Source organism: Leptosomus discolor, chromosome 1, assembly GCF_034619465.1.
Source record: "Leptosomus discolor isolate bLepDis1 chromosome 1, bLepDis1.hap2, whole genome shotgun sequence".
In the NCBI taxonomy this organism is placed as follows: Eukaryota; Metazoa; Chordata; class Aves; order Leptosomiformes; family Leptosomidae; genus Leptosomus; species Leptosomus discolor.
Genome location: NC_141391.1, coordinates 68,140,343 through 68,166,830, shown reverse-complemented (window position 1 = coordinate 68,166,830; position 26,488 = coordinate 68,140,343). Strand labels below are relative to the sequence as shown.

Genomic DNA, 26,488 nt, shown 5'->3' with positions numbered 1-26,488 from the left:
GGCCAAGACACCAAGACAAAGTGCCTTCCCTGCAGTCAGGATAAGCTTGGGAAACAAGACAAACTTTAGACAGAGCTAAACCCAAATGATTCTCTAACAGCAGTTTTACTTAAGCTTCGGGTAATTTTAGTTGGCAGCTTGATATTAAAAGACTTCTCAACTGTATTTTTATCTACTTCTGAAGAATACGAAGTAGCATAGCATCTTAATTTTTCTAGAGTAATAGATGAAAAAATTGCAGAAGATCACATCTCAAAATCTTTTTGCTTTTATTCTATTTAATGCTTAATATCTGGGAAAATACAATAAATTTGTCAGACTAGAACAATTAGATGTTAAGCTTAATAATAAAATGTTCAAAGAGGATGTAAAAATAAATTAATATCTTACTATTTAACTTCAATGACAAAGCAGGTCCCAGTTTCAGACAACTGAGAAATTTTCAGCCATGAAAGATAAATGAACATATTCTGCCCTTCCGTAAACACGCGGCTCTCATTGAAACCAATGGAAGCTAGATATATATATATACACACACACACATATATATATATGTGCCTGCATCAGAGGGCAGAATTTGGCCTAGATCTTACAAAATGGTAGTTTGCAGTTGACATTCATGCATTTGTTTTTTTAACAAATAGAACTGCAGAACGTTCGTGTTGTCATACGTTTTCCAAATCCTGCAACCGCAACTTATACGAAACATCAGCATATAAAAAGTCAGCACTGTACAACCACTTTTTTTTTTTTTTTAAAGTCAGTGTCAAAACCATAAAAAAATGGCTAATTTATTAAAGCCAGATCTATTGTTTAAGTGCTGAGGTTTGCGTTAGCTTTCTTCTGTTTCAAGCACAAGAACCTATTCAAACATAAAAGGCAAAAGTGGCTCAGAAAATGAGAAACTCTCTAACAACAGACTTGTAGCTGAACTAACACTTACCCGACGCTATAGCTAATTGAAAAACAACGTAAACACAACGAGGTACGGGTACCCACGGACATCTCTCACAACTGTGCAAACTGTGGCCCTCATCCTGCAAACACGACTGGCTCCAGAGCTCCCTCCCTCCAGGTCGGTCCCACCGAGCCCGACTGCGACTCCCTGCAGCAGCCCCTGCTGCCGCCATTTGCAGGAAGGGGTCCTGTGACCCTCATGTCATGCACCAAATACATGTAAAGTGCCTCAGATTTCAAACTGATGCAAATCTACGTTTCATTTCTTTAGACTTGAAAAGGCGAAATAGCTTCCGAAAAGTCTTATATAAATACTCCTTTAAAACTATTAGAGATTTTCCATTTCAAGGTAAATCTAATAAAATACTGAATAGCTTTTAAATTAGGCAAATAGTGTTTGCGCTGCTTTTTGTAAAAAAGCAACAATATTCCTTTGCTGTAAGATACTTTATACGTCTCCAGCCACTCTTCCCTTTATTTTACAGAAAGTAAGAGGCAGAGCTATTATATTTTGTTGGTGCAATCGCCTGTGGAGTTCTGAATCAGCCCTACGGATTTTTTTGTGATGACACTGAATCTTAAGTTCGTCCCTTTTCCCAAGTCTTTCCCTCCAGTTTGTTTTATTCTGCTTCTTCGCTCTTCTCAGAACCACCGCCAGCTGAATTATCTGCCTCATACTTTTTATCAAGAGCATCTTCAAAGGATTTCCCACTGCAGTCATAGGTTTTACTTGTAGATCCCGTATGTGTTCGAATGCGAGCTCCTGGCTGGTATAACTGCATGGCTGGGCGATCCTAGAAGGAAGGAGACGTGGTTAGCGCTCTGAGAAACCTGTGTGGGATCTCAAAGTGATGAATGTTTGTGAAGAAAGCAGATTTTGTGTTAAACCACTTTACATTTCATAAGACCCAGGAAAAAAATGAGTGTAACGAAAATTGATTGAGTATTTAATAACCGTCTGGTTTACAACACTATTCTTGGGAGCCATGCATTTTGAATACATGAAGAAAGCTGTAAAAATTAAAAATCCTGTGGTATATTTGATGTAAACAAGGAGAAATACTGCAGACAATTATCAAACGCAGTTTTACAGGTAAAACTCTGAAAAATGTTGCTGCCTTCACTAATATCAACTGAGAAGAACAGTAGCCTGCGCACTTGCAACTCTGCAGATGAATGACAAATATTAAATATGAGCATAAAAAATTTAAGACAAACCAGAGAACAGTTTTGCAGGTAACAGCTGGAAAATGATCCTCAACTGAACTTTACCAATTGATACGTGTGCAGTGCTCCTCAAACCATCAATTATTACCACAATTATAACATGGAATGTGCATTTGAATTATACGTATCAAAACAAAACTGCACCGTTATCGCTTGTCATGCCTTCCAGAAGGACTACGAGAGCAGGGGAATTCACCCACTGATAATGAACAAAGTAGGTTCAATTTGAGCGTGCACAGACTGGAAGAAGCAGCCATTTTACAAGGAAAAGACACCTCAAACTCACCAACGGTGATGTTCTATAGCTCTTGTGAGCACGTTTTATTCTTGAAATTTCAATGACAAAACACACTGTTTAGAAACCCGGTTTAAGAAGTCTTTCCCGAGTAAGAGTATTTTTCTCTCAGAAATACCAGTTTTTAAATGTAGTGAAGCAACCCATTCACCAAAACCTGAGCTTTTTGACCAAAGTCTTGTGTTAAGCTTAGCAAACATAATTAAACAGCCTATTTTAAGACAGTGACAGAGCACTGAAATTGTCCTACATCAAACTATATTAATTTTCAATTGCCTTCATAATTTGAAGTCTTTCTGGTCTTTGGTTCTTTCATTCTTTTTTCTGATTCCCAATACCCAATATACATTTTCCCTTTTTCTTTTTCCTTCACCTTTGTCTGTTTTGCTCCACTTTTTCTCCATCTCTTTAGACCGGACATCAAGATTCACTACTGGGCCATACAACTAGGTCATTCGAGTTAGTGCTTTGTAGTGCGGGATGAAATGCATAACATACATCTTTTTACATCACAAACAGCTGCATAAAAGTAGATCCTCTGACAAGCAATGCCCATTGGGAAGTTTATGATAAAGGGTCCAAACATTTTTTTTCATACCACAGGCTCTGTACCTCGCAGTTTGCATGAAAGCTAGAACAACTGTTAGACCGGAAATTTCCCGTTTTCTAATTAATTCTTACGAACTTTAGAAAGAAGCTCAGTCTCTGCCTAAAAACTTGTGTTGGCATTGTTAATTCTGTAGGTAAGTTGGAAAACTCACCTCCTAACTCTTATCTATGTGATAAATACCCTAAGGAAAAAAGTCACCACACTGCAAAAAAAAAGTACTAATATTACTAACAATCATTTTGTTTGGGGAACAAATCTAGCATTTGAAGTGTGGACTAACCCAGAGACTCGGTGAGCTACCAGAAGTGCAACGGGAAGAAACAAAAAGGAGGTGGCTTCTTAAGGCTTGACAAAAGGCCCCCAAGACCCACCATCCAGTTCCAGAGTTGCAGATGGTTTCGCCAAATTTCCAGAGCAGCGTGGCAAGCATGAGGAAAATTGAAAGGGCGAGAGACTGAGGGTGACAAGGAGAGCCTCCTCCTGAAAAGACCCTGGCATATCCATGAAATCAGACAGTCTGAGAAAGAGGATGCCCATGTCTCTGGGAGACAGTAAGGGACAGCTCTGCTGTGCTACAGGCCCCGCGTGCACTGGTCTTGCACCTGCTCCTTCCCTGACAACGACCACGAGGATAATTCGCCCACACCGCACGACAGCCTTTTCGTACTGGCAGGTAGGCAACACTGACGAAATTTCCACACTCACGCCCTCTAAATACAACGGTCTCTGAATTAGCTGTTTATTTAAGTCCTTACAGTTCCTCTGCCGAGCAATGCCTGGCCAGTCCGTAATATAATTCCTTTAGGAGCTGGGTCATGGGAGTACAGTTTTAAAACACCAGCATGCCACAGTTTTTAGATTTCATTACAGATCAGAAGTGTGACAATTTTTAATACACTCATAAAATACAAGGCTTCCAAGAATAGCGTTCTAAAAATGCTAGGTTGAAAGGAAGACTGAAAGTCTTCTATATATTGTAAACATGAATGAGCAGAGACCTGTAACCTTAACTTATTTTAACTGCTGTTGTCCTCTGATAACAACAGAATAGTCTGGGTTTTACTGAAAATGAAATAAAGAACTGCTTTTTTTTGAAAAAGCATCTTTATGCTGAGTTTGCAAAAGTAAAACCTGTGATCTTGAAGCATATTTAACTAATGAAAGATTATCCTAAATGAATAAAAGAACCTTATTTCTTATGCGCTCCTTTTTGGATGCCATGTCATCACACTTGTCCTCTTTACCCAGTTTGTCTACTGCCTCCACAGTGAAGCTGTAGCTGTAGTTCCCTTTCTTTCCTCTGTCTTGGTTGTATCCTTTCCCCCATTTCAGCTCTTCTTCATTCCTTCTCACAAACTTGTCAAACTCATAGTGAGCTCTATGCTTTCTGCCATCATCCAATCGATACCTTTGTCTTTCAGGTTCTTTTTCTCGAAATCTTCTCTCCAAATCTCTTTGCTCTTTGTCACTATCATTTTGTGACCTACGAGTATGTATAAAAAAGAAAGAAAATCCAAGCAATTAACAGTGGGAAAAAAAGCTGTCGAAGGATACAACACAAAGCCTTCCTTTGACTTCAACAGTATCTAGATCAATTGTATGACAAGGCTGGTTTCTTCTCACTAAAAAGGGGGTATGTGCAATTTTGCTGGATGTCTTATCCATGTATGTCCGGCCCTTGACCATGCATTCAGTTCAAAATAGCAGACAAAGCTTTGGAAGCAAAATCAGACTTCTCTGCAACTGTTGTGGAAGGCCCACCTTAAACTTCCATCCCTTTTGGCAATCCCATAAATAGTTCCCCAATACTCTTCACACAAACACATGCCGCATGATCAGCTCTTGTGGCCTATTCTGGAGGGGACTCATGAGTATTCCCTTGAACGGGAACACTCAGGCCCCGAAGGAATTGTGCAGCCATCACATTATCAATTTGTAAAGTTTTATGACTCTATTTAACAAAAACTATTCACTCACACTGCAACTTGCAGAAGGCATTTGTGAAAATGAACGCTTATGTTCCAGGCTTTTGTTTATTATGTCTCCAAGTAATTTTGCCTACCTTTGCGTATTTTATTTAGGCAAAAGACCATTACCTTACCACAGCTTAACACTTAATTTCTGCTATGCTGCAATGGGTTTATATTATAAAGACTATTAGTTTGCAACATTTTGCTGCCTGTCTGATACAGCTCTCTCATTCACGTCACTGTTCCTGTTCAGCCAGCGGGTGCATCTCTCATACAGCCAAACTGCAAATAATGAAGAAAGATTACAGAATAGATTGAACTTTAAAAGGAGCAAATACAGGCAGTTTCTTTTTGTATATTACATATGTATAAATACTTAAAATCGAAACAGGAAAGTTGCTTTTGACAGTCTGCTCACATTTTGGGAATCAGCAGACAGAATCAGAGAGGATGGAGATTTTCTAATGGTGTAGTGATCAAATAGTGATATGCTTCTCATTTAGAATGTCAATAAAAGAGTACCTTTCTATACAACTTTTTTTTTAAATAACAGAACTGTGAAAATTGTCAGCCTCTGCCATGAACTCGGGTATTGGTGGGGCTGCCAAGACAGGGGCCTCATCTCAGGAAGAGCTGGAGGTCAGCAACAAAACCTGAGTGACAGGTAAGTGATTCAGCATTTCGCCAGACTCTGCTTGTGTCGGCATAACACATTCACCAAGTGGAAGCAACATCCCGGTTATCCCAGGCACCTGAATCAACCACAATTACAGAGATACCGCACCTGCAGCATAGATACATATATACAAAATACTATGGTAGCTCTCAAGGGGTATGTGGCTATAAGTTGTTTCGTTTCACATTTAATATGCTATTGCAGACACTGACTCCGAGTCCTAGCAAGGCTCAGAGCACGACCTTCCAAAAAGCCAGAATTCGTTGCTGTGGCATTGCCTGGTACCTGTCTCTTCCCCTCCTGTTACTGTGGGTGAGGAAGGAATGGACGTGCCTGGAGGCAGGCGGGTGACAGGAACACAAACTCCAGTTCAAGAGTGGTTAAAGTAGCTGTCCAAAATTCAGTCACAGTGAACAGGCAGGCGAGAGTGGAAATGGCGGGGTAAGCAATTAAAAAATAGGTAGAAGAGAAAGTTACACAGCAAGAGGGGAAGGGGAAGGGGAAGGGGAAGGGGAAGGGGAAGGGGAAGGGGAAGGGGAAGGGGAAGGGGAAGGGGAAGGGGAAGGGGAAGGGGAAGGGGAAGGGGAAGGGGAAGGGGAAGGGGAAGGGGAAGGGGAAGGGGAAGGGGAAGGGGAAGGGGAAGGGGAAGGGGAAGGGGAAGGGGAAGGGGAAGGGGAAGGGGAAGGGGAAGGGGAAGGGGAAGGGGAAGGGGAAGGGGAAGGGAAGGATACTTCTGTCTGGTATAGTTTCAAGTCCATGTGTGACCATGTGCACTCATGCACCTACTGAGGTTTTAATTTGTGGCAGAAAGCTATTGCTAGTGAGCCTTAAAACATGGTTTCAAACAGGCAATTCAGTCTCCCACACGTAGAGTTGGAAGCTGCAGTCTATTACTGATTTCTGAGGCAGTGACAAAGTAGTTCCAACTGTACTTCTCAACCCAGCTGAAACAGCTCATAGCTTGCTACCTAATCACACCCACTAATAATCATGATGATATGAGTACTTGGAAAGACAAAGTAACACTTACTGTACCTGTGCAGAGAAAAAGATTCTGTTTTACACCTGGAAAATCTACATTAATGTCTTATTAAACTTACAGGATTTATAGTAAAAATATTATAGGGCGCCACCAAAAGCTTAATATATAAAAAGCCTTATTAACAAACAACTGACTTGCCCCTGCAAGTATTTCTGTTGAGCCTGTTCTGTTTCCTTTGTTGATGACCATGAACAAAAGACTTGCTGAGTACTCTCAATTTCCATTTCAGAGTAAGAAATGGAAGTTTTCAGCATCTTTCAGGCCATACTCAATGACATATTGAAACACTGAACCCATCTTTGAAGTCCTTAGTCAGAGATTAAAAAAGATGAATAATGCATGGAGGATATTATTGGTGAACCTCTTCAATTAGCAAATTCAGTGGGTTTATTTTCGCGTGTTCAAAGTTTCTTTATTTTTCTATTTGCCATTAGGAGAACACTTGCAGCTCCTCCATAGTTCTCATAAGAATCAACAACCTATGTGGACAAAGGTAAAATTTAAACTACTCAGAATAGGCAGGTAGCCTGCCAGGCTCCTACGGCACAGTCCCAAACTTCCTCTAATACTTTATATATAAAACACCTTAGGTAACTTATTTAAATGCTCAAGCTTGTCCTTATGTTCTGCAAAGTACTTTTGAGAGCTTAGCTGAAAAACTCTACTGACGGATAAAGGAAACTGTTGTTCAGGAAGAAAGCACTATTTATCTCAGCAGCATATTATTCTTAGTTACGTATCTTACACAAATTACAGGCGAATCCTGCTTGCGATGGGACACACGTGCCAAAGGACAAGAGAGAGAACCAACTGCTGAAAACATCTGTAAGACATTTCCAGGCTACTGTAGTAACAGAACTGAGCTATACCTCTTGTTCCTACTATAACATATGTAACACAAGAGGCAGTGGGAGACACAGACAGCCTTCTGCATGTATCTACCATAAGGCTATCGTTCACACCTTAACTATTCTGCCATTGTCCCCTTTATCGAACACATTTATATGTTTATTGTAGCAAAAACAAGTGAGAAGGAAGACTAAGGCATCCTAGCCAATTTAGTCTTTGCCATCAGCAGAGTGGAAGGAGGGCCTTACCTGAGCTCTTGATGGGGAACAGGTGAAATAACAATGAAACTCTGAATGACTTTTCATGCAGAAATCCTTCCAATCTGGGATTTCAAAACATTTCACAAATAACAAATGGCACCCACTAATACTGCCATCAGGTCAGTAAGCTGTTACTAAACACCTTCTACAAAAAGGACAGTCAGGTATTTGTTCACACACAGAATGAAATCAGTTCTTTGCTGACAAAACACCCAGTCAATGCACCAGTTACATCATTTAAGCCTTGAGATGAAAGCATTTAGATCCTAAATTGAAGCCTAAAAGATAAATATTACTTACTTTTCCTTAAGTTCTTTTAGTGAAGCCTCCAAAGATTTGGATTTTATACTCCCAGATCCAGGTGATTTATCCCATTTGTTTTCCTCCATGTCAGCTTCTTCACCTTTTTCTTTGTGCTTTTCACTGGCCAGTTCATCTCCTTTTTCAGGCTTCTTGAGAAGCTAAGAGATATTTGTGTACATTACGATGTAAAATTATTCTCCTCTGTTGTAATACACACTTTAACAATGTATTACATATATCAGAAAGCTAATAAGATTGAAGATATCTTATTTAAATGCTAGGAATGTATTTTACAAAGTATGACATTTAAAGTTATTTACATTGGGCAGTTTACTCTTGCTAAGGAGCGACAGTCATTAACGGGCATTCAACTGCACACTTTTAAATACACTGAGAATACCGGAGCAAGCACTTACCTACTCTTCTCTCCCAAGTTTTACATATAAAGACATTATTATGGTCTACGATTTCTTTGAAATCACGTAACAGAGCTCAATGTTATTGCCAATAAAATAAGACGTAGAAACTCTACAATACTGCAAAGACAGCCAGATTAATACTTCACTCCTTGAAACATATACAAAATGTGTGCCACATGAACTACTTGGGCTAGACTGGCATACACAAGTAGGTGCTTAGTATAAATACGCCCTGACAGAAATACAGACTGAGGAAAAAATTATGATATTAGCAGAAAAGATCACATTACATTTTCACCTCGGAGATTAAGATTTTCAAGAAGTTGCAAATTTCATTTCAGTAATAAGCGGAATATCTCATCAGTCTTTTAATTCCACCAGTTTTTCTGAAATGAGCACAAGTTATTCTTCTCCAATATTTAAAACTTCTATAATGTTAGTCTTAGGTAATATTTTCCTTTTCTTTTGGAGGCAGAACTAGCTTTCAAGGTCACATCACCACAGATATGTCATAAATACAGGGTTTTGGACAACCAGTTTTGGGTAACACATTTTAGGGAGTAAGTCCCTTTTCTGATGAACTTCTAGAGTGTTTTTTCTTTATGCCCAGATATGAAAAATCTGTAATTCAGCTACAGAACTTACTATTTTTATACATTTCGGATAAAGGAAACTGTTGTTCAGGAAGAAAAGAGGAAAGAAGTACACAGCTCTGAGGCTTCTCCCCACTACAAGATCTGGAGTGAGTCTGTGTCCTTGCGTTAAGCTACAGACTCTCACACCAATCTTCTTCTTTCAAACAGTCTATAAAGCCTTTTCAATACTACAAAATTTGGTTCAGATGAATAGTTTTTATCTGTGTCATCTTATACATTGGTTTTAAATGTCCAGACTTAATAAAAATACATGTGCCTAAGTGAAGTCATTAAAAGTACATCCATTCAGATTGTCATAAGGCAGAGCAGCCCGAAATTAGCAAGACTTTGTTATAATTTGGTTAAAGCATACTATTAAAATGCATCAGTTCTGAGCATAAACACAAAAAAACTCTCTGCACATATGGCTAGATGAAGATTTACATGGCAGAAAGTGTTAAAGCCATATTCGCAATAACCTCCCAACACGCTGGCACAGAACAATTTGGTTCTGTCAGGATATGTTGGCATAGAATGTCACAGTGTTGTATAAAGACATCCGAGTTCCCTGCCATAACTGCATCAGCACATCATTGTACCTAAGGCAATTAGTCACACTTTCAAACAATACTACTTAGTCAACGCCCAACATCACTTTCCCTTCCAGTCAAAACTGGTCTGGTATCTCCATACTGTACTGCAGTACGCTAAATATGAGATACCAAAGGAACTTCTGGATAACTTCAACAGAAGAATGATCTTTTTTCATTAAGGTACCTTGATTCTTATTTCTTTTTCAGACATTTTCTTTTGCTTTTCCACTTCTTTTCTTTTACGTCTTTCTTCTTCTCTGCGCTTCCTTTTCTCTTCCTCCCGCAGACGTTTCTTCTCCAATTCTCTCCGTCTTCGTTCTTCTCTTTTCTCTTCTCGTATTCTCTGAAGAGTTCAAAATGATTAATTGTAAATTGTCCAACAGAAAACCATGTGAAACATAAATGTGGAACTTCAGGCAAAAGTCTGAACGTACCTGCTTTTCTAATTTTCTATTTTTAATATATTCCAAAAGGGGTGTTGTTCTTCTAGCTAAAACACAAAAAATTTGTGATATAGTGTTCAACTCCTAAAATATGTACTCATTTCTTTACTTTAGTACTAACCCCTTTTTTCTAGCTTTACCTGCAAGGGAGCTAAATAATTAATAAACCTATTTGTTTTATATATATTTTAAAGGCATTCCCATCATTCTGCTTTAGAAACACTGTTGTTTTTTTTGCTGTTAGGGGGGTTAGAAGCAAGAGATATGTCGCATGATTATTTAATATCTAATTAAAACCCGTATCTTTTCAGTTCAAGAGAATGGCTTTTTTCTCTTGCTCATCAAATGGTTATTTAACCAAAAAGAAAATATGTGTTCAGAATCTACTCCTACATTTTAATTTTGTACAGCAAAACCTAGCTATATTGCTGTTCATATATAGCCCACATTACTGTAATCTCACATAGCAGTTTTCAACCCCAGATTTCAACGTACATCATGAAGGAAACATTTTCATTCTCATATAACATTTCCATTTAACTACCATGTAGCATTCACCTCTCCATGGTAAAACGGGATGAATAAGAGAGAAGTGGTCTGTCCCAGGTTACCACCAAAGTATCAGCAGATTCAGTAAAACTCTGACTTCCCAAATAACAAATAAAATACCTCATCTACTGGGTCACACAGCCAGTCTTAGATTACCGAGCTGTCTCCACACTCCAAAATCTAGCCTAAGCCACCTGCCTGAACCATCCCCAAATTCTACAAAAACTTGGAGAAAACTTCTGTATCGCGTATAGCGTTCATGACTGTCAGTATTGTATTCAAACTTGAATACATGTACTTACAGCTCTGAGTAGTTGCAACAAATTTTGTCAGTCTTAGATGTCCCAGGATAGAGTTAAAAAAAATGCTTACTGCTAGAAATTGCTCTACAGTTATGTAGAGGATTCTTCCTCAAACCAGAAGAAAATTTCACTATTGGAATGCATGACAGGATATGGAAGAATAGATATTAAAAAAGAAGAAATAAAAGAAGCTATAATCAAATTTGAAACAGCATAGCCAAAATCGAGACACAATTCATACCCCAAAAACATGTGAATGTTTTTGGCTTGAAAGTGCTAATATCCTAGAGGCAACCCATTTGTTACTGATTAAACCTTGTTACGCAGTTATGAATGGGAAGGCTTGGTAGGGTTCAGTATTTTAAACAAATATCAATGGTCAAAAGCAACAACCAAAAAAATTGTTGATTTGAGATCTTCCTCGCTCTATCCCTAGACCTCCCATGCTGCCTCCCCTCCTCTCTCTCTCCCACCTACCCATAATGTTTTTGGCTCCCCAGCACCCTCCCTACTAGTCCCTCACATCTGCAGCTCTGCCTCTTTCTGCTGCTCCCATCTAAGTACCCTTGTCTGAGCAGCGTCTGCCTCTGGGCACTCTTACATGCTGAAAGTGATCACAAATTGTAACTGAAGGGTCTGGGGGAAGGATAAGCTGCACTGGGAGTCCACAACTTGACCTTAGTCATGACTGTGGTGCAAGAGGTTTAATCAGAAATTATAACTTGAAGTTCAAGGGAGAGAGACAGTGTGATGAGTACTATCAAAAGAGGAGGCCAAAAAAGAATGTTTATCAAACTTGAATCTTACCCATCTTATTTATGGGCCTGACTGCAAATAAAAATCCAAGAGGTTTTCCTTAAAATATTTAAGCAATTTTAAAAGAATATAAATTACAAAATGAAGACCTGTGCCAGCAATAGCTTTTGTATTTTATCTTGCTCTCTGCAAACAAGCCAGAAGAATGAGCTTATCTTCATCCTGTTACAGAGAAGATCTGTTCTAGATCTCTCTGTCACACCGAAACTGACGAGCTAACGCATCTGACGTGAGGCATAGAACATGCTGGTCTGCAGTAACGCTACCTGGACAAACGCTGAGAATGTGAGGGCCAATTCTGCCAGCAAAGCCCTGGGCACACCTCTCCTTGACTTCAGTAGGACTAACGCCTTTGAAACTGGACATACAACTAAACCCTTACGTAATTTTGCCATAAACTTGCTATCTACTGAAGAAATCTTTGGTTTTATATTGATAGCAGCGGCCACAGTTTTGAACAGTAGAAAAAACAAAGCAACTAATTTGATATCTTGTGATTTAACAGAAACAAAACATTAAAACTTCTAATGTAAAGCTGCCTTCGGCCAATATAGTTACTCAGAAATCTGCAACTCTCAAGACTAATCATTTTCATTGATAGAATATTTTGAAGTTAATAAATCTTTCCTGAAGCTCTAAACTTTTTGTAAACTGTAAACTTCTTAGAAAACTTGGCTTTTACTCTGCTATCAAATACTAGGGAAGACTTGGGGTAAATAAAAATCATTGGGTAACTTCCCTGTCTAGAACAGCAACAAACAAGTTTTATTGATAACAGAATTATCTAAATGTCCATACTTCCAACATTTCCATTTCCTCTAAATTGTTTAAGTTCCAAATCTCTCCAGTCAACTCTCAAACAGCAGCAAAAAGCGATAGGACAAGAGGAAATGGCCTCAGGTTGCACCGGGGGAGGTTTAGATTGGATATTAGGAAAAATTTCTTCACCAAAAGGCTTGTCAAGCATTGGAACAGGCTGCCCGGGGAAGTGGTGGAGTCACCACCCCTGGAGGTGTTTAAAAGATGTGTAGACATGGTGGGACGTGGCTTAGTGGTGGGCTTGGCAGTGCTCAGTTAATGGTTGGACTCGATGATCTTCAAGGTCTTTCCAACCTAAATGGCTCTACTCTATGATTCTAAAGAGGTGGCTAATTTTACACCGTAAAGAAATAATAGCAAAGGCTGATTTTTTTTTTTCTTCTCGATTGTCACACCTAGGGAAAGAGTAAGCGTTCTGCATGCTGTCACTTGGAGAGACAGCACATCACGTCATCCTGAAAGCTGCACACTGGCACTGAAGATTTCAGTGTGGATCTTACTAAATATTGCCCCTGAGACTGAGAAAGCGATGCTGCATGCATACATTGCCTTACTTTCAAAGCTTTTGCAGAATCTTCACTATGAGAACAGAGGCAGATCATTTCATGTTTCTCAATAAGTGCAGCTAATATCAGGGATTGATTGTTAAGTACAGCCATTCTATTTCTTTAAGAATAACTCTTCCATCTTTTAATACATCTGTGAGTGTTCAGAAGTATTAAGGACCTATTTCCGAAACCACTGCGCATGCAAAACTTCCAGTGAAGTCAAGTGATTCCAAGCACAGGGACTTAAAAGAATACGTGGGGTGTTTCCTGCCACTACTTGGCTGGATAACAAAAATTTAACTGTGATAATCTTAATCTGTTAGACTGAACAGGTCAGCTCTTGCAGGTAATATCATAAAGCTATAAAAATAAGATATTTCATATTCTCAATAGTAAGAAACATCAAGAAAACAGACCAATGAGTTCCCTTGTTTTGGCCTCAATCTCTCCCAAAAGAATCTCAGGATTGGCACAGATTTTCTCTTCATCAGCACAATAACTCTCTAAAAATTTCCTATATTCTGGATCTGTAAAGAAAAATTTTTGAATTATGTTAATACTTTGCAATGCATGACAGAAATAGAAGCTATTTTGCACTGTGACGCCAAGAAAATACGTTTACCATCTTCAATGCTCCCAGCTTTGGCATCTTTCTTCTTCAGCTTCTTTTTTGAAATCTTCTGGAATGGAGCAAATTCAACCACTGCAGGATACTCCAAACCTTAAAAGAAAGCAATGCTTAATTTTCTGAGGGGGAGAAACATTCCCTATACCCAAGTAAGATTTTCAAAACTCTTGAAACTCGTGTTGGGCAGTCTTACTTGAAATCAAAGGTGAATGTGTCTACAATCCCATCCTAAACTTCTAACGAAAAATTACACGTAGCAGTATTTTAGATTCAAAACAAAATACATTTATATTTTAATTATATCCATAAACATTACATATTTTTGGACACACTAACAAAGATTGTCAAAATGAAGGTGACTACTGTTGCATAATAAAATTCGTGCATTACGACTTATCATTCCCTTTTAATTCTTCACAGATATTCATTAATTAGAAAAATTTGCATAAAATCTCAGCCTGACAAGTGATAAGTACTACTGAGAAATGAATTTGAAACAATTGAGTTGCTGCTGTACATTTTTGTTGCCAAAAAGCTTAATAAATAAATAAATGCTGGGTAATTTGCAATAGTAAAACATACCACCTTCTTTCAGACCCAAAACTGTGAAACTCAGCATGTAGAATTGAGTGATGCTTCTTTTATTCTGTTTATGATGGACTATGCAACTTCTTGCCTGGCATGGATCCATTGTTTTGAATTCTGCCTTAAATACTGGGTTCTTCTTTGGACTGGAGTCAGAATGGTGTGTAGCTTTTGAATTTCACCTGGTTTCCACTTGCAGCAGGTTCAAGATTACACTTTGCTCAAGTCCTCTGAAAACTTGGCTGAAATCTGCTAGAACATTTGTCAACCTTATTGAACCTGGTAATCATTGTTTTAATTTTGCAAATTAAATGCAATGCCGCCACAATCCTCACCAGAGGGCACCTTTGATCAACACTTGTGCTCTTTATTTGCACAACTAACTGGCCAAACTGGCCAGCTGTGTCCAAGCTCAGTTTGCAATGTACAGAATATTCTGGCTTCAGTCCAGCATAACACTGAAGAACATACGTAATTTAGGCGAAGTGAAGCCTTGGCAAAATCATAAAAACAGTTTCTTTCTAAGTTTCCATCTAGAACACCCAGAATTTGGAACCTGGGAATCACACACTGCAAGAAATGTGCTGTTCTCCATCTCTAGGAAAATCTATCCAAACCTGATTAAGTTAGAAGCCTACAAAATATCTCAGGTAGGAAATGCTGAAGAGGAATTTGTTAGTTTGACAGACAGCTTCTTTAGAGATCAACTCTCCAGTAAGAGCGGACAGGACTACTTTTCACAGGACCTCCCCAACATTGGGTGAACAGAATAGACAATGTCTATACAGGAAACCCACAAATCTATGTCCGTTTTATGAAGCCCATGAGATTTTTTACAGAAGGTAGGAGTGAATGAGGCATGGAAGTGCTAAAGGGAAAGCACCATTTCTTGGCTATGGCAGCTTTATGCTACTGTAGGAGACCTGGATTTATCCACACCTACATCACAGAGGTTTTCTTTACTGTTGGGCAAACTGAACATTTTAAAGATGGCAAAAGATTTTGTTGCTCTTGTTCTTGGAACTCAACTCAAGATGTCTGCAAATACTCTAAAAAGTCAAGCTGTACATATCTCAAAGCGGGCCAACCAAAAGGACAAAGTCAAGTTTTCGTCTTGCTTTTTCAAAATGGGAATAGGTGGCACAACTTTATCTCACAGAAACACACTGAAAATGTAATGGTTCATGCTTGCAACGTGTTCAGTTACTTTTGTGATGAACTATGAAGCTTGCATAAGATAATTATCTTAATAGGATCTTGACAGTGTATTAAGGTACAAGAATGCAGATAAAGCATGCACACCACATAGACAAGCAAGACTGCATGGACAAATATATTTTACTTCATTATCTTTTAAGTGCTAGATTTTAATTTTTTTTAATGTAATTAGCTGTATATTGAGAAAAAAAAATGGCATAATTAGCAAAAAGGACGTAAATTAATGTTCTAAAATGGTATATATATATATATATACACACTTAATATCTTACAAATAGTCCAACCTTTATTGTCAATGAAGACATAGCCATCAAAGCGATCTCTAAAAAGAAGGATGTCCTCAGGATTTCTAAAGTTAATGTATGCTCTTGAGTAGAGATGAGGATAAAGGCTGCAACAAGAAACAATTTTATTTTCTGTTATTTACTATTCTGTTCAGGCTAGAAAAAAAGTAAAACTGGAAGGATCACACTGCAATTCTCATGTCCTTTGAGAAACGGCTACATGTATATCGAAGTCCTTATGTATACATATCTAATTATGTTACAAAGAGTAACTGAATAACTGAGTTCCTGGATGCAACTGTGAAATTTATTGTGAACTGAAACAAATATTTCTAATTTGTTTTGTCTCCCTAAATTGCAGAGTACACGCTTCCATCATGCAGGATCAAAGTGTTAAGTCTAATATTTGATGACTTAAGAGATACAAGTAACAGCAGTATTTCTGGGGAACCGTAAAAGCTCCCAGTGAAAGGGCAGTTTCCACCCTTAAGAAAGATTAAATAACCTTATAATTGGCAAGATAATCCACTGAATTATATACAGATAAATAAACTCCCTCTGACATACATGTATATCAATATATATGCAATGTCTAGTTGTGAAGAACTATTACTGTGAAAATCCAAAGCATTTCTACCAAAAGAAAGAACAGGTACTTACCGAAAATAACTCTGATTCTTCAAGAATTTATTGGCATAGATCCCACTCCAAGGGTAAATGTTTAATGTGCCTGATAAAAACCTCAGGGTTGGCATACCACCAACCACAATGAAACTGAGGTAATTTAATGAATTGCCACCCGTCAGCTCAGTTATTGTGAGTCATGGCATATACGTGCTTTAAACCCCTGCAACTGCGATATAAAACAGTTTGGCTTAAACTGCCTTCACTGGTGGCTACGTATCAGACCAGGTTTTTGAAGATATCTGAACACAAGCCCATTACTTTAAAATACCTGTGTTCATAGTACTACTGCTCCACACGGCCTGTCTTCAGACAAACCACCGCCAGCAGCAGAGACAGTAACGCACTCAGTTGCAACGCCATTTCAATCCCGTAGCTATTTCAGAATTAGATTTCACAATGAGTGAGAAAAAGCAAAAATGCGGGTCGGATCACAGCATCCACATGCGGCAGCTCAAAGCAAAACAGTCACTACAAATCAAGGAATTTTTTCTTTTACAAATGTGCATCCATATAGATCCCACTTTGGGTGTTCAAAGGTGACCATAGAGCAGTGCTGTCAGTAAGTAACCCAACAGTTTTGTAAACCCACCAAATTTGTGTTTGATATTGTAGCCAGGAGAAATGTTAAAAAAAGAAAAAAACAAGAGGGCTTTTTTCATTTAGATGTTTTGCAAATACCAGCTATGGAGTGTTCCTACAGTGTGCAGAGGATAAACCTTCTAACTCTAAGGAAGTGCTATTTCATCCATATATACTCCCTATATTTTGATATTCTAGGATTGGAACAGCATTGAGTGAACTGTAATTCACCACAAAAATGCCTGCCAGGGCATGGCTAGGGCTGTGCTGCTGACACAACGCAATGCTGAAAGAAGACGCTACAGCCATGGCATGCTCCCTCGTCTGCCACAGCCTACACAGATGCCACACAGCCAGGGACCGCTTGCAAACAACCTCTCGACCAAACGAGGGTGGTGGCACGCGGCTGTGTTTCGTCATGGGGTTCTACAAACCCTGCAGAATCCTCTGTGATCCCATTTGCAAACCTGCAGTCTGCACACGAAACACAAGGTATCTCGAGGGTGGCTGTGGAGGTACTACCAAGACGCAAAGCAGATGAAACAAGCCAGTGTCCTTCTCATTGGTTTCAAAGACAAAAAAAAAAAAAAAAAAAAAAGATAAAATGTAACACGTTTCATAATCACATACAGTTAAAAAAATCTTTTAAAAAGGCCTACAAGGGTATGGAAAGGAAGGAATTTTATTGTGGCAATCTATAGCTGGAAGAAATGTCTCTGTGCTGCCTAATGGCTGGAACAGTAAAGAAGTCTTTTATAGCTGGTGGTTCCTAGGAAGAAGTAGAGTTCCTTCTCTATCACATTAACAGCACTATTCTTATGCTTCATGTTCATTAATGTTCACATTAAATGAGGCCTGATATTAGAGACTGATATGATTATACACTTGAAGTGCTGAAGAGTCACAAGATAAAACCAGGAATCTTGAGGGAGCATTATTTTTCAGCCCAGTTATTATCATCCGAAATTGAGAAACTGAGTTTCAGCTCCTAGCCTAAACAACTATTTCAGGGTTTTATCCATTTTTATCCATTGTAAAATACTAAAACTTTCCATAAACCAAATACTGTGAGTCAGACAAACGTCTCAGCCACTACACTATTGTGGCACTTCTCTGCCTCAGTGCACAGCAAACAGCTTCATCATATAGTTGGATTTGTTTTCTCTGTAGTAACGTAGAACCTCATGGTTGGGCACATAACCATCGCGAAACAGAACTGAAAATACAAAGACGTATTCCTTCCTCGCTTCCTTTATGTTCCTAACGTGGCTATACATTATGAAAATCTTCAAGAACTTCATTCACATCAGCAGAAGCACACTCGTGCACAGTAGGATATGGATGTGTACAGCAGCACAATAAACCAGGACTGTCCCTCCATTACTGTTGCCATGTGTCAGGGTAGAAGGTTGTGACACACGGCTATGACAACGCTTAGCAATGACAGGTGCCCTTCTCTGACGGAGCCACTTCTACAGATGGTTCCCCTGTGAGTGCTCAGTGTATCAGTGTACCTGATCCCTGTGTTCCGGACCCCCACTGCAAAGTGAGCAGTGTGCCTAAAAAAAAAAAAAAGCGTAAAATTCACACTCCAAACGGGAAGCTAACCAGTAAATTGGAAATGCTTAGCACTGGCCTGCTTATAAGATACTGTCTCTTACTCTAGATTTCAGACACCTGACATCCAACAGCTCCTCCCCACCCTGGATTCCCTCGTCACCTATCCACTGAGAGGTCACCAGCGTGACCGTGCAGCAAAGAACGCGGGCGGCTTCACAGGGCCACAGGCACTCTGTGGCTAACCCCCTGTGCTAGGAAGAAGTACTCCTCCGCCATTTATGTACTTATGTAGCAGTTATTGCATAAAATACAGCTTTTGCTCTTCAGGATTTTGCCTTCCAGCTGAGTCCTACAGAAGGGTCACTGCACTCTGTATGCCTCCTCCTTTTTTCAAGTATCTACCAGCATAGAGTTCATTCAGGATTTGAAATTCAGTTTTGAGGCTGCATGGTTAGTTTTACAATCAGACATCTGGTTCTATTTTGCCATATGTTTGCTGTCAATAATGCTGCTTTCCATCCGTATCATGTTTTGGACAGATGCACTGCACATGATGTTGGCATCTCTGGGATATCACTCAGACAAATCTCTATGGAAATAACCCAGATGAGTCCGACTGTACACATTTCTTTGGTACAACACTGTCTTCTGCTGTGCATTCAATCTTTTAGGTTACATGTATTTCTATAACACTTGGTCTATCACCTCTTTAAGCCCTTACTTTTATAGTAATTTTAATAACAAACACATTCTAATAGCTTAGTTCTTCTAGAAAGTATCTTTTAACACAAATGAGTAAAAAGATTGGTATACAGGAAAGCAATTTTAAACAGTTGTCTACAATATAAACAGCAACATGCAAACCACAAAACCAGCTATCGCATCTTAGTAAAAATACTTATCAATCATGGTGTGTACATGTATATTTAAACAAATCTACTTACATGTATATATAGACCTCTACATCTAAATTTTTGAGTGTTAATTTAATTCCCCCATGCATTCACATATTACATAATAATTTCAGATCAGGTAACTCATCATCTACACTGCCATGTCAAGCTAAAATCCACTAGCCTTCACCCTCTTGTGTCTCACTTTCTGTAGTCATTCACATAGAGGATGGAACTGACATAATTTAAAATTAATTTAGCCTTTCCTTTTTACAGATACAAATGAGCTCAATTTGCCCAGCAGAGGAGAAGCACAAACATTATGCGGCTGTGACTCGTTCCATCCAGAATATCGTAGCGGTGATTCCCTTGAAGTTCTAAAGGCGCTGCCCCTTCAGAGCTGCAGTTCCTGGGTGCATACCACCATCCTAGAGCAATAATGCTATTTGCCTACAATAATCCTGAGTAAAATGTCGGGAAGCAGTTCTGAAGGGAGGAGGAGGAGTGCTGTTTGCAAGAACCTTTATCACCATCTGTGATATATGGCATGGCATCGATTATTTGACTGGCTGTCACATAAGCAAAGCTCTTGTTCAGATCTCTTTACTTTTATAACCTCACAATACTATTAATGAGTCTCAGCATCCAATGCCGGTCCCAAGGGATGACCCAAATCCTGCAGGGTCAGAGCTCAATCACTTGACTCAAGTTTTAGAAGACTTTGAAACATCAACACACAGACAAAAAAAGAGTATCTGGTAAAAATAGTTGATATTTGGAGTCTGAGAACAAGACAGGCTGTCAGGAAGGCAGAGCCTTTATTACCAGCTGTACATAGTGTGTCTAGCCAACAAACATCCCAGTTTGTTTCTATGGAATCAGTAGGTGTTTTGTTTGGATTTTGATGTCAATGTACAAGAGAGAATAAACGTAACGCAGTGAATCAGATGAAGCTGAAGAAAATGAATGAAACACAGTGCAACAGTCACTTTCTGAAATTATTTTACTGACATGGACGTAAGTGAAAAAGTGTTATACATTAATGACATTACTCGATCAAATGAAATTTTAAGAAGTTTTATAGCTTGCCTATAATAAGACCCCGTAAACTTGAAGAAAACCTCTAGACTGCAAAAACAGAGAAACTGGACTTGATATGCACATCTTGCGTGTTTTGTCCTCTAGGGTGAGATGACCTTGGAAATAAAAATGTTTAAACAGCTATAGTTAGACCCCTCTAGTCCTCTCTCCGACAGCAAGTAGTAGAGGATCTTAAGAGAAAGTTTATTAAAAACGGAAAATTATATACACTGATACTTCCCCTAGTACACCACTTCAGCTACTTGCAGCCTAGGGACTTGTATCCTTGTGTTTAATAGGTTTTCACAGGTAAATATTTGTCTAAATAGGTATTTGCCTAACTGCTCCTGAACCGTCCATCAATTCTGGCATCAATTTCTGACAAGGAGTTCTACAGTTTAACAGAATGGGTTTTTTGGGGAAAAAGTCTACTCTGCAGTTGAAGAAATCTGAATGAGCTCTTAGAAACTCCTGTTATCTAGAGTTACACAGGATGGGGTTACACTGAGATGTGTAACCCTGAGGCAAATTTGTCTGCTTCTGCATCAAAACATTTGTATGCTCCTTTCTCTTTGCAACAAACAGATCCTCTTCCCTGAGTACCTTCTTCAAATCATTCTCTTGTTCGGAAACATCTGCTTTTAATCTTCCCATGTTTTTATTATCACTGAATTCTCTGGATTGCTGCCACTATGCACACAGTACAGGTTTCTAGAAAAAAAGCTAAGCAGTGAAAGACAAACAGCCCGGCAGAGAGAACTTGCCCACCTTGCCCTGTAGCTGTTCCTGTTAGCTGGAACGGCATGAAGACACCTCCACATTTTCTGAAATCTTGTGAACTGCCCATACCACGACAGATAACTGCAACACAGTGCTTTATACTCAGAAGAGAGTTCTCCGCTGGGTAAGAGGAGACTAAGATTTGCTGTGTTAATTTTGTCTCTAACTTACAATCTGCGAAAGTTTACTGTACATTCCGGAGTGTGTGAACATATAAAGAGCGAAACCATAAACAGACGTACATGGTTACGTGTCATCATTCAAACAAAAGGGACAAAGGGAGAAACGGTGATCCTGGGCCACTCAAAGAACAAATAATCAGCCAAGCCAACACTCTGCAGAACTACAGCTAAACGCCCATTTACACTGCGTAGTTTGCTGAAAGGAGTTGTGGCCATACAAACCAAGACAAACCCATTCTGAAAAAATACACCTTTTGTAGGAAAGCGTAGTTTTTAAGAAGCAAGATGAAGCAAAAAAAAAAAGCAAATAACAGTTTATGCTGAAAAATGCAAACTTATATGAAAACACTTTTTTCTAGAGAGTTTAAATTTGTGAAGGCAGAAGAAAACATGAATCCAAAACGCAGGAGGAAGAAAAAACTGTTCTCCCAGACCATTATTTTATTACAGGGCAATTAAATGAGTGGACAGCAAGATTTCCCGAGTACTCCAAATTTCATCACATAAAGGTACAGAGAAACATGAAACATCGTATGCACAACTGTTCTCACTGCCTTCTCTTTTCTAAGACAGCTGATTCCCTAAACTCTTATGCCAACAATTGTTCTAGAAAATTGAAATGTAATTTTTTAACTGTTTCCTGGCATTCATGCAGTTAAACACACTGAAGATACTCTCCTGCAGAGAATTTTCCCCTTATCAAATGAACAGCTGGGACAGAAGCCTGAAAGAGACCCATGTAGAATTAGGGCCGAAGAGATTCAGAAGAAAAATTTATGTAACTACAAAGACTTTCAGTCAGACTGAACCCTCCTAACTTCACATTTTTTGTGGTTCTACCAGAAAAGATGAAGCACCTACTATTTAGTTGCTGCACATACATGTAACTGTCTAGGTCAGGCAACTACCATGAAGTTTTGCTAAACAAACATTTGCTCCTTTCCCACTGTGAAACTGACTTTGAGAGAACCTACATACACAGTCAGAGTTCACCACTGGTGGCAAGCAGTGGCAGTACCCTTTCAAATAATATCAGCCCAGGAACTAGACCTTTCCAAGTGTAATTTCCCACAAACAAGGCCCTGTGAAGGAAAGGCTATCTGCTCCGGGTGGGGTCACCTGCTACTTTCAAAGCTGGTTAGCAATAAACATCCAGGATCTCTCTGTAGTCAATGGAAAAAATCTGGTGCCTGTGGATGATGATTCATCGCACGCTAAAATAGGCCAAGACAGGCAAGGCAGATCTTATACTTTAGTTTTTCAGAACACAGGCAGAAGTAGCATACAGGGTATTTTGTTTATTTGAATGGTTAAGTTCCTTCTCTTCTGGAAATCGTTTCCTTCGAAAGGGAATTGTATTTTACCACTGCGATACTAAGTCAATTATATAAATACACTAGCAATTCTGATTTATTTTAAATCAACCACTATTCCTTTTTTTTTTTTTCAGTTTTGAATGAGACAGAAATGAACGAAACTGGAGTATTTGAAAAACTGCATGAAATAAACACAAAAACGCGTAAGCAAATAAGGAAACTAAGCTCAAATGGCACTCGTGAAAAAAACTTCTGTCATATTTGCCCTAGGCTGACTCTTTCCCACAGCCAATAAACAGTCTGTTGCATTTTACCAATGAAAGTGAAAAGAAACATCAGGGTTTCAAATAAAATTATGTCCTATTCATACACCAAAATTTTCTGTTTTAAAATCCCCGCTGCAAAAGAAAAGGGCAGGAATGCATTGTCTCTGCGTATGTATCCAGCTTTTCATAAATATCTGAAGTTACTAACAAAACCAACAAAAAGTGCTAGATGGAAAAAAATATGTGATTTGGTACATCCAAAATACCTTCCTTAGGTTTTAAGCACCTGAAAACCTGCACAAACAGCTCATCCTCACCTGGGATCAGCAGTGCAAAACTCAAAATAATCATGGGCAGGTAGAGGATGTAGCTGTTCCTCCAGTTGCTCCTTAGTTAGACAAGGAGGAAGCCGCCGAATAACTACCTGCATATATAAAAGAAAATGGAGATTTATCTTTGATCCAAATACTGTAGAAAGATTAAACAAATCATATTAGTCCAGTTTAAAAGCTTTTCCTCAACCTGGGAACTTCAGTTGGAGCACTAGCCTCTTAGTAATTTACCTCCTTGGCCTTGCTGATGGAACAATTTCCCTATCTCAGTTTCTGCTAACATTGTAAAATCGTAGGGTAACTGAAATATTCTGATGAAGAGCTTGAGAACCACCACAATTTACCAAGAACAGAACAACCATAAAAATAAGATACTGACTCTATAAAACATTTACAGTATATATTTTATATTGTATACATATTTACAGTATATATTTTATATTATATTTTATAATGTATTCAGTTTCTGTGTCCAGGTGCCGGCAGTGGGGGCTGCAGGGGTGGCCCCTGTGAGGAGAGGCTGGGGCTGCCCTGTGCCAGACACAGCCAGCTCCAACTGACCCATCAGCTGAGCCCCTTGGCTACGACGGTGGCACCTCTGGGAAAGTGTACTTACGACAGGACAGAAAAGGCTCCACAGCAATGTGTGAGACACAGGAGCGAGGGAAAAAAAGCGCGAGAAACAGCCCTGCAGACACCAAAGTGAGAGAAGGAGGAGGTGCTCGAAGCACTGGAGCAGAGATTCCCATGGAGGAGACCATGGTGAAGCAGGTTGCCCCCCTGCAGCACGTGGAGGACCATGGTGGAGCAAATATCCACACTGCAGCCCATGCTGCAGCAGGTGAGGATGCCCCGAAGGGAGTGCAGCCCGTGGAGAGTCCACGCTGGAGCAGGTTTTCTGGCAGGACCTGCAGCCCATGGAGAGGAGCCCACACTGGAGCAGGTTTATCCTGAAGGACTGCAGCCCACAGAGAAGACCCACGTTGCAGCAGCTCATGAACAACTGCAGCATCTGGGAGGGACCCCCACTGTAGCAGTTCATGTAGGACTGTATCCCATGGCAGGGACCCCATGCTGGAGCAGGGGAAGAGTGTGAGGAGGAAGGAGCAGTAGAGGAGTTGTGGTGCTCTGTCTGCACTCCCCATTCCCCATCCTCCTGTGCTGCTTGGAGGCAGGGGAGGTAGAGCCTGGGAAGGAAAGGGGGAGGGTGGGAAGGTGTGTTTCTCACCACTCTTTTTTTTTTTTTTATTATCAATGAAGCAAATTAATTTTCTCCAAGCTGTGTCTGTTTTGTCTGTGATGGCACATTGTAAGTGATCTCCCTTGTCTTCATCTCAACCCATGAGTTTTTTCATCTTATTTTCTCCCCCCGTCCTGCTGAGGAAAGAGAGAGAGAGCAGCTGGCTGGGGGTCTGGCAGCCACCCAAAGGCAACCCACCATGCTCAGGTGAACTCCCCAATAAGAAAGGCCAAGAAACCACATGGAAACCTTTGGGACAAAACGATGCCAGCACACAAAGTAGTATAATGGCCATCAACTTTCAGACAATCTTATTTCCATTTCTTGCCAATATCTGAATTTAACTTAAAGTATAGTGATTTTCAGTGCTTTGGTTTTCCAATTTAGAAAACGGGAATAAATCGAACCTCACAGTACTCTATGTAAGCATTCTTTGAAAAGTGCTCGAATAAAGCCAGGGAGGGAGAAATCCTCCTGTCCTTGCAGGAGCTGCTTTGCCTCAGCAACAGCCCACCTTGATTCCTGAAGAATTAAAGGTGAAAAAGCACGCAAATCTGCAGCGCTGCTGCTGCTGCTGGGGATCTCAAAACACTGAAGCCAACAAACACCCTCATTCCGCAGAGGAAGAAACACCCGTTTAACCACCAGCGCCTCCAAAGACGAGGCTCCGGCTGCCGAATAGGGCCCTCCTCACCGCAAACCCCCCCCTCACCTTGGTACCTCTCCCACCACAGACGCCCCTTACCGCACCCCCGCCCCTCGCCACCCTCACCCCTCACCTCACCGCCCCCCGCTCCCCTCTCACTTTGCTCAGAGACGTTTTTTTCTCCTCTCGCTGTTTACCCGGCGCCGGGTGAAGGGGCGGCGGCGGCGGCGGCAGCGGGGAGGGCGGGGAAGGTGGTGGCGGCGGCGGATTTGGCGGAGCGTCCGGGTCGCGGCGCGGCGACTCCCGCCGCAGCGGGACGTCCATGGGCCACTTGTCGCGGCCGCCGCCGCCGCCGCCCCGCATCAGCCCCGACCCGGCCTCCCGCTCCGATCGCATGGAGGAGCCGCCGCCGCCGCCGCCGCCCGCAGCCAGGCGGGAACCTCGCGAGAAGTGGCCGCTGGCCGGGCGGAATCTCGCGAGGCTTCGCCGGGGGGCGAGCGGGGTTCCCCCGAGTCATCCCGCCAACGGCCGGGGCTGTGGGGAGGCGACGGTGCCGCCATCCCCGTCCCCGACCTCTCTGACGGCGGGGAGAGGCGCTCACACGAACCCCGGAGGGCCCCCCCCCCCCCTCCCCGTGCGGGCAGGGAGGGGGGACAGAAAAATTTGTCCTCTCTCCTTCCTCTCATGGCCCCGACCTGAGCTCACAGCTGCCTTGTGGCCCTGGCTCGGGCCTCCTGCTGACCTGGCCGTGCCTTTGCCTCACGCAGCAGGATGGTGACAGCCACCGCAGGGACATCTCACCTGGAGCCTTAGGCTGCAGGGTCTGGCAGCTGGCCGGGTCCCGGGGAGACAGCAGGGTGGGAAAAGAGGCCGTTGGTCGTTAACTTGCATCAGCTCAC

At 40.6% G+C, this 26,488-nt stretch overlaps 1 protein-coding gene across 1 annotated transcript; it reads right to left on the bottom strand.

The window, feature by feature from the left end:
- Positions 1 to 1,499: 1,499 nt before the first annotated feature.
- On the bottom strand, positions 1,500 to 25,985 carry UPF3A (UPF3A regulator of nonsense mediated mRNA decay). The gene is made up of 10 exons (XM_086482115.1): positions 25,749 to 25,985; positions 23,689 to 23,795; positions 16,029 to 16,135; positions 13,936 to 14,034; positions 13,730 to 13,840; positions 10,271 to 10,326; positions 10,021 to 10,179; positions 8,187 to 8,347; positions 4,278 to 4,572; positions 1,500 to 1,751 (listed from the first exon to the last, which is right to left on the bottom strand). Exons 1-10 carry the CDS (start codon positions 25,983 to 25,985, stop codon positions 1,578 to 1,580), a joined length of 1,506 nt encoding a protein of 501 aa, XP_086338241.1. The 3' UTR covers positions 1,500 to 1,577.
- Positions 25,986 to 26,488: the final 503 nt, after the last annotated feature.